Source organism: Tarenaya hassleriana, unplaced genomic scaffold (assembly GCF_000463585.1).
Source record: "Tarenaya hassleriana unplaced genomic scaffold, ASM46358v1 Cleome31, whole genome shotgun sequence".
Lineage (NCBI taxonomy): Eukaryota > Viridiplantae > Streptophyta > Magnoliopsida > Brassicales > Cleomaceae > Tarenaya > Tarenaya hassleriana.
In genome coordinates, this window is record NW_010966274.1 from 1,635,926 (window position 1) to 1,647,546 (window position 11,621).

General features: G+C 34.5%; 1 protein-coding gene across 1 annotated transcript; it reads right to left on the minus strand.

Annotated features, from left to right (window-relative positions):
* Window positions 1–3,445: 3,445 nt before the first annotated feature.
* Window positions 3,446–5,407, minus strand: LOC104820649 (calcyclin-binding protein). The gene is made up of 5 exons (XM_010551186.1): window positions 5,217–5,407; window positions 4,439–4,579; window positions 4,073–4,312; window positions 3,913–3,972; window positions 3,446–3,700 (listed from the first exon to the last, which is right to left on the minus strand). Exons 1-5 carry the CDS (start codon window positions 5,325–5,327, stop codon window positions 3,599–3,601), a joined length of 654 nt encoding a protein of 217 aa, XP_010549488.1. The 5' UTR covers window positions 5,328–5,407; the 3' UTR covers window positions 3,446–3,598.
* Between the last annotated feature and the right edge of the window lie 6,214 nt (window positions 5,408–11,621).

Here is an 11,621-nt window from a genome sequence, read left to right on the forward strand (position 1 = left end):
AACCGGTCCAATTGACCCCAAACCGGACCTGAACCGGTCCGATTTGACCTAAACCGGTCAACTATTGACCAAATTGGTCAACGAATTGACCGAACCGGAGTGAACCGGCCAGAACCGGGTCTGAGCCGGACTGAACCGGCTGGAATCCGGTCTGAACCGACGGAACCGGGTCAAACCCGATCTGACCGCCGATAACCGGACTTGGATCGAATCGAACCAGGTTCGATTGACCCAAACCGGGTTAAACCGAGAATTAGTTCGATTAAACCGGCGTAAACCGGGTTTAATCCGAAACCTTAATTTCGGAAACCCTAGCCGCCGAGTCTGCCGAGTTGACTCGAACGTTGACTCACCCGATCCTCCACTCAGCCCTAACTCGGACGAGTTCGGACCGAGTTTCGCCGGAATCGGACTTTCTCCGCCGAGTTCCACCGAGTTTCCTTTGAAACTCGGACTCAAATCGGAGAAAAATGCGGAAAATAAAGAACCGAGTCGAAGGACTCACCTGGTTTCCGATTCCGAAACAAGTCTTTGGCCGAGTCGACTCCACAGAGACTTCAGCTCACCGATCTTTGTCGTCGCCGACTCCAGGAACCTTCAGATCTCCTCTGTACGAGCGCCGATATCGCTCCGATCTTGCGCCTTGCACACTCGGTTAAAGATTAGAACGCTCATACAGACTCAGACTCATAACCGAAACCGAAACCCTAACTTACCTCGCCTTTTCCGGCGAACTTACCTCCCTGGATCGCAACTAGGGGTGGGCGATCGGTTCGGATCGGATTATTCGGATTCGGTTATTTCGAGTTCGAGTTGTTCGGGTTTAGAATTTTCATATCCAATCGGATATATAATCTTAATCGGTTCGGTTCGGTTCGGGTTCGGTTCGGTTTTATCCAAACAAATATTCGATTACAAAAGTCTTATAGAAAAACTAAAAAAAAACAACATTCATAATGTCATTTAAACCAAAATCAATCTAACGTTAATAGTAGCATATCAAAAATAAAAATCAAACATAAAATGCTCCTTCTAACACCATAATAATTGTAAGAACATTTTTTTGGGTTATCGGGTAGTTTGGTAAAATGATTCCATACATTCGATCTCGCAGGAACTATCTCTTTGCTTTCGGAGGTAAATGTGAATTTGAAGTCGGTTCTTTTGTTTTGTCACCAACCGATTGTCCGACTTTAACTAATTCTGAATTTTGATTTTCCATCTGTTAAAAAAATATACCTTAGTTAAAAATTAACAAAGGTAACAAATGATACTCATATACACAAATCAACCAACAAAATGACACAAAGAATGATACCCAAATATAATTCTGAATTTTGTTTTCATCTGTAACAAAGGATACACATAGACACCTGTCCCACACTGAGAAACTAGAATCATTTACCAGAAAATATACAACACAACAGACATACACAGATACACACACTGACACACACACACACATACACCAAAACGCCGACCGAACAAATGCCAAGAACGATGTCCAAGATCATCGAGGTAGCTCTCTGGCTTTCGGCCTCTGCTATCGAAAAATACACAGGATTTCATATTAACAATCGAGATCCGATTGTCGACAGGAGCATGAAATCGACAGAAGGAGAGAAAGAAATCACATAAGAGGGAGAAGAAGAATGAAACTCACCGTCATAGAGAGGCGACGAAATACCGAGGCGAGGCAGACCAGAGAAGGGCGACCGACGAGTCGACGATGAGAGGAGCAGAAAGAGAGGAGACCGACGATGAGAGGTGGAGAGAAAGAAGAGACCGGCGAAGAGATATGTAGAGAGAGAGAGGAGGCCACCAGCGAGAGTTACAGAGAGGAGGTCGCCAACGAGAGTTGCAGACAGAGGCGAACGTCGGCGACGGATAGGAGGGAGTTGAATTGAGTCGAGCTTGAGGAGATGGAGTCGAGCTCGAGGGAGAAGAAGAGCTTGGCTTTGGTAATGGCAGGGTGGAGTTCGAAGGGGATGAATATCGACAGACCAAAACCTTAATTATAATTTAATTTCGGTTTATTCAAATAACCGAAACCGATCGGGTTTTTACCCGAACCAAACCGATCCGATCGGTTATGGGATGACAAAAACCGATCGGTTATTTTTGAAATAACCGATCCGAACCGAAAACCGATTAATCGGGTCGGTTTTATCCGAACCCGATTAACCCGACCCGAATGCCCATGCCTAATCGCAACCAGGCTCTGATACCACTTTGTGAAGTGTGTATCGGCCCTCACGGTTCTCTCCTGACGCTCGTGTGTTCAAGAATCGAAGAAGACAGAGGATTTTTACGAGTTCGGTTACCGAGCAAGCTCGGGCCTACATCTCGGCCGGACGGTGCCGGCGAATCCACTAGAACAGAACGGAAAAAACAACCGAAGACGATGGTCTCCACAAAACCGGAGACTCACCCACGATGTGTCCAAGAAACAACCGAGAAAGAACAGAATACGCGACGCCTTACCGATCCCGACTCACCTACCTTGAGCCTTCTTCGATCCCGAGCTCCGGCGACGCCGAGAAACTCCTCCGTCGGCATAGACCTCCTTCTCCTTCGCCATCTCCGTTCTCCCTCTCTTTCTCTCTCACACCTCGAGCACCGTGTCTCGCGAATGCCAAACACTTTAGGGTATTAACCCTAAAACGTGAAACGCCACGTTTCGGAAAGCCTCTCCCTCACGTGGAGGGTTTAACTTTTCCACCAAATGGGCTTTTAGGCCCAACAGTGTGCAATCCATTATTATTTTTGTGAAGTCTTAGGTAAGTTAATACAATTTTTTATATATTTTTATAATATAATTATTAAATTTTAATCCATAAATATTGGCCATCAAGCTAAAAAGGTATGTATATTAAAACGCCTCCGATAAAACGTATATTTACAATGAAATTATAAATTATAAATGGGCCTAAGTTTCAAGTATGGGCTTTCTTAGTCATATAAATTATAAATGGGCTTTTCAGCCCAACTAGGATTCTTCAGAGCTCAATTTGTTGGGCCTTGTGAAAATAACATGCCCGAGTGGCTGTATTATATATATATATATATATATAAACAAAAATGGCATATAAATACTTACATTTTTATAAAAAATTCATATAAATACCTCCACTGTCAAACTTTAACTTTTAATTATAAATATCTATATTTTTTAAAATTTTCTAAATAAACATAAAATTTAAATATTTTTCAAATAAAAATATGTTCATCATCATTAACGAATTTTGGATTATTTATTTTTTTAAAAAAATTTAGATATTTATATTAAATTTTAAAAAAAAAATTAAATATTTATATGATAGTTTTATAATTCATATATTTATCTAAAATTTTTGTAAGAATTTAAATATTTATAAGCAATTTTTTATTTTTTAATAATTGGATAATACTATGAACGGATCACACACACACACACATATATATATATATGATTTAAAACATAGATTCCGATGCTCAATCTTAATTGTGGGTCCAAAATTTTACACCAAAAAAAAAAGAAAGAAGAATTTTGAAAAGAAAAAAAAAACTTACAGAAGCAGAAGCGAAAACGGATGTGAATTCATTCATCCATCATCACTCACAGTCCCTTGAGAGGATCAGCTGTTTTGCCAGATCTTGCCTCCGACCAAGCTTTCGCTATTGTCCGCTTCATATCCTCGTCCCCTTCCTCGTACATGTTCTGCCCAACCACCATTCCATACCCGAAAAAAAAACGAATTTTCAGATCATTCTCTGTATATCTCTATACATTTTGATGAATCTTTGTCACAAGATTTCACAAATTCTTGTAAAAACTTTGTCCATTCATCGTATCGGTTCCGTATCTATTCGGTAGAGCATCGACGATGTAAGTTTCTGTCTTGCATATGCATAAATATATGCACTTCTCACCCTCATTAGGTCCATGATTCCAGCCATTGGATCCCTCTCTTTCTCCAAGCTCGGTTTCATCTGCAGAACGAAAAAAAAGCATCAGTTTCAACGATTAAATCTCCGCCATTTGGCTCAGTATTGAGTCTCGGATGATCCGGTAATGAACCGGTTATGTTACCTTATCCTCTTTGTGGTGTAAGTCTAGCCAGTTGCCTTTCGAGGCCTTGAACATCGTGACTACGACCCTGCTCGGCTTTACAAGGACTTTGCATTTCTCGGGCACGATCTCTTTGTTCAACTTCGGGACGGCAGACCGGTAATTCTTCCCTTGGACATCGTGGATTTTGACGTCGAAAGACATCGGCGTGAACTCTGCTTTCACTTTGTCCTGATCAACCCCTTCCAGAGAAATGTATATCTAAATATCGCCAAGAATACCCGTGAAAAACCCGATATTAGCCTCGCTGTAATGTAACGAAAATTGAGTTGCCCATCGAGAGTAGAGAGGCCGTATTCTTGAATAGAAATTCCTAAAAGATTTCACCTTTACTTTCTCATTATCCTGATCCCAACTGAAGGAAGCAAGTGGTGCATAGTTCACTGATGGGTTTATAGCCTTAACCGAAGAAGAAATCGGTTTAGGAGCTTCTGCTGCTGCGCTTAAACCACTCGCTGATTCTTTTAGCTGCGGAAAGCCGAAAACGGATCAAATTTTCAGCGAAACGAGAATCGAATCAGCGAGACCGACATGATCGAAATCACCAGAAAGATTGCGTTTTCAGGGAAGAGAACAAAGTTTTGATTACATTTCAATCTTTACAGTAAGCTTACCACATTTGAAAAGGTCTATTCCAAAACCCTAGTTTTGCTTCGCCAAACAAAGTTCAGATTGATCAAGAAACACCATTACAGATGACAACGTAACCAAGAACTGTCTGAAACAGAACAGAAATCCCTCGGGAAACACGAAAACCTTCCATAATATGAGACATAGATATCACTCTCCGCGCTCAAAAACCCCAAACCCTAGTTCCAATTCGACAAACCCTCTTCAGCTCAATCAAAAACTGTCTGAACAGAGACACTACTCCACAGTAACGAAAATTTTCCAAAATTTGAGACATACGGCATCACAATCCCCATTCTAAGGAAAAACCAAAACCCTAGTTTTGCTTCGTCAAACCCCCAATTCAGCTTAATCGAGAAACATCACTACAGATGATGACAAGGTACGCACGAAAAAGACATTGTCTGAAACAGAGAAAATATTACATAAGATCGAAATGGGGAAGAAGGATTGGAGCACTAGTTATGGTACTTACCTTCTCCAAGCTGCGAATCTCGGAACTGATAAGATCGAGAACTCGGGACCTCTTGGCAATGGTCTGAAGATGCCTGAGTTCTTCTAAATCAAGTGCCACTTCCTCCGCCATGGACTCTCTCTCTCTCTCCGCGAAGCTGACGAATTCACGTGGCCGATGAATCTGGAAAACGGTTGCGACAGCCGAGTGTGTGTACATGTGTGTATATATATATATATGGGAGTTCGATAATTTTTTCCAATATGTATTTTCATTTCTTTTTTTCCCCAAAATACATCCATTTTTTATTATTCGGTTTGTAAATGATTTATTTGGTTTCATTATAATTATATCGAAATAAAATCGAATGTTAATCGATTCGTTTTAATTTTAATACCGATTCGGTTCGTTTTCATTATATCAATACTAAAATATGAAATAGAACTCCATATTTACATATAAAATTTATAAATACTTGCCAATAATTTGAAGTTTTTTTTATATTTCATACCAAATTACTATAAAATATTATTCGGTTTGGTTCCGTTCAAACCGGTTCATAACCAATTTATACCGAACCCAAATGTACAAGTACAGCGTCAAGACGACATGGACTCGTCGGCCCAAATGTGTACATAAGGCCCATTCCACTTGTATGAGCCCAATTAAATGATTTTCCTTAAATTAAAAAACACGTTCTAATTACTGAAATATATATATATATATATATATATATATATTAATACGTGCGTGTATGTATATATGTAGCATGTCCTTTTCTCGAGCCCCAAAAGGGAAAAACTCGTGGCGTTGACGTGTAAAGATCGCGTACCGACACGGACGAGGAAACAAAATCTCCGGACGACAACATGACGTTCTTTTATTTTATGTTTCTTACATATATTTTCTATTACATCACTTTGTTTTTTTTTTAAAAAAAAATATTCGGTGAAATGATTTACAGGGTTTTTCTTGATTAAGTTAATTACATAGTTTCTTTTTTTTTTGTTACGATAGAAAACTCATATCCTATAACTTTTTGGATCAGATACCAGACACCGCAACGCCTCTTAATCCATAAACCGGACGAAAACGGCATCAGGACAATATCGCGGACCTGAGAAAACTCACCGCCCTACGTAGTACCCGACAAACCACGAAAAACAGGTAAACCAGTCTCGTCAAGCTGACCGGCTTAAGGAAAATTTCCATACTTGGGTTTCGAACCCACAATCTCTTGGTATAAGGGAGTTAAAATGGAGTTATCGTTAACCGGAGGACTCTCCCTTAATTGCATAGTTTCTGTTCTGAAAAAAAAATATATAACTTTCTTGACCAACAATTTAATATAAAAAAATTGAAGAAAGAGAAAGCATACTAATTATAATGTATTATTTTTAAAATAAAGATATAAATAAAGTGAGAGATAGATGATACAATAATCCCATGTACGTCATGGTCTTTGATATCTTCGTATAACTAATATGAGATCGACTTGTCGCCCTAATGATATATATATACATATATATAGTGGTGAACCGTCTGTGTATATATATTTAAGTAGCAATAATCTTTCACTTCTCTAACTTTTTTATTTTGTTTTTAGAATATTAGATTGCAGATGTTATAATTAATGGTCAGCAATCACTGCTTATATATATAAAATATTGGTTTTAAATGGCGACTCAATTGTATAATTTGGTGGAGTTTAGTTGAATATAATAAGATTTTTGTCGGTGAAAACTTTTTTTTATTTTATTATTAGTTGAATATAATACTATTTTATTGTTGTATAATTTTTTGTTTGTTAATCAAATTTTTTATTTTTTTTATTGTAAATCATCCCATCTCATTCCGCTTTATCCTTCAATATATATATATATATATATATATATAATAAAATGAATTTCCATTTTAAGGACAGACAAGAAAATAGTTCATTCATAAGTAACAATGTATAGACAGACCAAATATACCATGAAAAATTGTATAAGATCAATGATTTTTTTTAAAGAAATAATGATAATTAAAATAATAAAATGGAAAAAACGGGTATAATTGCAAGTTTTGGTTCCACGTTTTTTTTCCCACCAAACTTCGGATATATACATTGTTTTTATGAAGCCCTTGACACCAAACATTGGATTTTTCCAATATAATCCTAACATCGTTATTTAGAAATTACAATCGAATATAGAAGCCGATTAACATTTCATATTTCAATTTAATTATAAAAAGACTAAATACCACATAATTATATCCGAATTTCAATGCCATACAAATCTAAGAAATACAATTTTTAAAATTAAATTAAATTAAATGAATTCGGAACAAACCCAAATTAAATAAAAAATAATGGCAGAGTTTGAACGAAAATAAATACCTTGTTAACAATTAAATATATTTTTTTTATCTAGGAGATGTAATCAGGTCTAGGGTGTAAAACAGGTTGGTCCGGCCCAATCCAACCCGTCCCGATCTGAAAAATTTTCTGCCCAACCCAATTCAACCCGTTTTTTAGCGAGCCAAAAATAGATCAGTCCAACCCAAATCGTCTTAACTCGCAAGCCAAACGAGTCGGCCCGCGAACCAAATATATAAATTTTAAAAATAAAATTTTAATACTAAAAAATATTTAAAAATAATTTTAATATTTAAAATATTTTAAAAATATCTAAAATATAATAAAAAAATTAAAATTTTAAACAAAATAAACTAAATATGTAATAAAAATATAATTTGTATATATAAAAATATATACAAATATTAAAATTTTTAAAAAATAAATATTTTTTCTGACCACGAGTTCGGCTCGTGACGGATTGGCCCGTGTAGTCCGTTTTTTTATGGACTCAAAATACTTGAGCCCGACTCGGAAAAATATGGGTTGGTTCACGAGCCACCCCGCGAGCCGGGTTCATTTTACATCCCTAATCAGGTCAAATATCCAATGAACTTCCAGATTATAAAAAAAAATCAAACAATTTTTAAATGAAAACCAAATAGATATAAGAAAAATAGAAGTGAATGAGTGTAAAGTTTTACAAATTCTGTAAAATTTAAACTTAAAATAAAACAAAAAATCAGAATATCTTATGGGGAAAAAACCAAGAAGAGATCGAAAAGAAGAAGAAGAAAAAAATGTTGAAAAAGAGAGGAAAAGGAAAGAAAAGAAAGCGGCTTTGAAAAGGGCTTAGGCGAATGAACGAACGAACGAATGACTAATTTGTCAAACATGCTGACGCCTCCAACATGGCCATGGAATAAAGTTGGGACCGTCCATATCTTCCCTTCTTACTATATATATTTTTATTTTATTTTTTTCCCTTATAAATAAATAAACATTTCTTTTTTTTTTAAGAAATAATATTTATTATAAACAAAAGCAATACAAATCTCTGAAATATATGATATTTCCTATCATTCTAGGATTATACGATTTCGTTCCTGTAACTAGTTGTTCATGAGCATTAGCAACTGAAGTGTGTGTACCCAACAGTTGGCGATCCAATGGTGATAAAGTTATCTTCAAAGTCATGAGTTCGATTCCACTGGTGGAGATGAATGTAATTTCTGGATCAAAATACTCCATATACAAAGGCTATATATCTAGAGTGGATATAGTCGGACCAGGTCCAGGAAACCATCATGTTATAAAAAAAAAAAAAAACTGAAGTGTGTAATGTGCTACAATTTTATGTTTGTCGTGTATATATTAATATATATACACACACATATATGCAGATCTAGAAAAATATGTAAAAAGGGACAAAATTATTTTTTAAGGGAAAAAACCCTAAAAATTCCTGAACTTGTATTTTGGAGTAATATTAATTCCTAAACTTGTAGAGGTGCCTATTAATTCCCAAATTTGAAAAATTGGACACGTTAAATCCTGAACTTGTTAAACGGTTCCATATTCGTCCATAGCGTTATTTGGTCAAAAAAACGAGTTGACCGATCCGACGTGGCGCGCCAAGTCACACGCCAAACCTATATAGATAGTTATATGTGTCGTTGTTTATGTGTGTTTGATGTGAATAGACAGTTTTATCATAGAAATGATAGCTTACTCATTTCAATTTCATGTAATACGTAATATAGTTTATACATTAATATAAAATTATTGTAAAGATTATCTTTAATCATTATATAGATAGTTATATGTGTCGTTGTTTATGTGTGTTTGATGTGAATAGACAGTTTTATCATAGAAATGATAGCTTACTCATTTCAATTTCATGTAATACGTAATATAGTTTATACATTGTTTGTAATATATTTTATACAAAAGTAGTTTAGTGTGTGTTGTTTTTATTCCATATTTGTTAAAAAATTAGTTGTAAGGAATTAATAAAATGATTTTGTTAAAAAATATAATTAAATATATTTTTAAGAGTGATATGATGTATTTAACTTTGTTGAGATTTTTTGATGATATTTATTTTTTCATATATTTAAATCTTTGTGGACGTTGTTGGGTTGAACGATAGAACACCTGTTACATTAAATATATTTAATTTATCAAATATTTACAGAATAATTTTTGATAAGTAATTACCGTCAATAATCTTTGGTTTTACACCCGTAACGACTACGATATTTTTCTTAACATTTAAGCTGTGTATTTTTTAGTGGAGTTATGCAGCGACATCATCCCATATAGCTTGATGATATTGTTGCTGAGTTTTATATTGAAATCACATGTTAATATATATTAAAGTAATAAGATACAGTTTTTAAAAATGGCATTGCCTGCGGTGTAAACAAATTTGGGAAACTTACTCTTCCATTATATTAAACGGAGAATAATCTTCTGAGTTGACGGCGATATTCGTAAATTTGTTCATTGTATTGCGAGTAATACTCCAATAATATCTGCAACATGAGGGAAAATCTATTAAGTATCAAATCCAGTATTTTTTTTGGTATTGTTATTTTTATAATATCACATACCTGACAGGTCTTGTTTTTTGTCTCCCAACGCCCATAATTCGTTCTATAAACGTATACGAAATTTCTCTTTGACAATATTATAAGGAGTTACAACAACCTTTTCAACAGTTGTATATTTCGTAAAATAAATACGAAATTTATTATCCATTAACTTGTATCTAATTTTATTTGGTAGAACCTTGAAATGCATTATAAGGAATACATCTTCTTCGTTTATTATATATTTAAATATTTTTGCATGATTCTTAAATATTTTTCCTTCAATTACATTTTCCTAAAATATTGTAAGTCGAATAGATTAGACTATTGATAACGATAAAATAATAAAATAAATGTTTAGTAGAATGTACATTTTCATCATTTAATAAGAAGTTGATGACAATGAACTTATTCACATTGAAAGGATTTCGTTCATCCCACATCCTTAGATATCTGACCATAATACATTGATAATTGTGATGTATACTGATGTGATCCAATCTTGCATGGGGTGACATCACTGGATGGATCTGATTATTCGATCCCTACAATAATTTTAATTTGATCAATGACATTAGTTGCAATAAAGTATGTTTATTCATTACTTTCATATGAATAAAGCAATTGTTGAATGAAATTATATAAAGTGTAATAAGTGGAGACCAAATAACGCTGTGGACGAATATGGAACCGTTTAACAAGTTCAGGATTTAACGTGTTCAATTTTACAAGTTTGGGAATTAATAGGCACCTCTACAAGTTTAGGAATTAATATTACTCCAAAATACAAGTTCAGGAATTTTTAGGGTTTTTTCCCTTTTTTTAATATTTTAATATTGGCAAATATATTTACGATTTTGTAACATTTGGCAAATATATTTAAAATTTTGCAACATTTGTAAAGAACATTAATATTTTTTTAGTTAGATTAATGGGTCATGTGAACCCATTTGTGCTACATTGGGTCCGCCCGTGTGTATATATATATATTTTTTTGATAAAATCCGCCCGTGTATATATATATATATATATACACATTGAGTGAACAATTATATTCAAAAAATCAAATTTTAACTCGCATAGCGTTAATTAAAAAAAACAATATTATGTATGGTTCGGTTGTTTTTGCCATAACTTTTTCTTAAAAGTTTCGGAAACATGACACACATGATGTGCCATACGCGTATACATACATGTAATACAATATATATACACATATATATCGTGCGTGTGTGTGTATAATATTATAGGATTACTAATTATAATATGTTATCATAAGTTGACGGTCGAAGAAAAAGCAACGTATGCAGGTTCATGGATTCCACGTCCAAAGGAACAAATAAAAGAGCTTTCACGTTAACCAATCAGGAAACAGTATAAATATTTAAATGCTGCAGATATATTTATTTTCCAAAGTGAAACTAAATTATAGTTTTTTTTTTCTTCACCGACTCGAAACAACGAAAAATATAATATTTATTTATGTTCCCT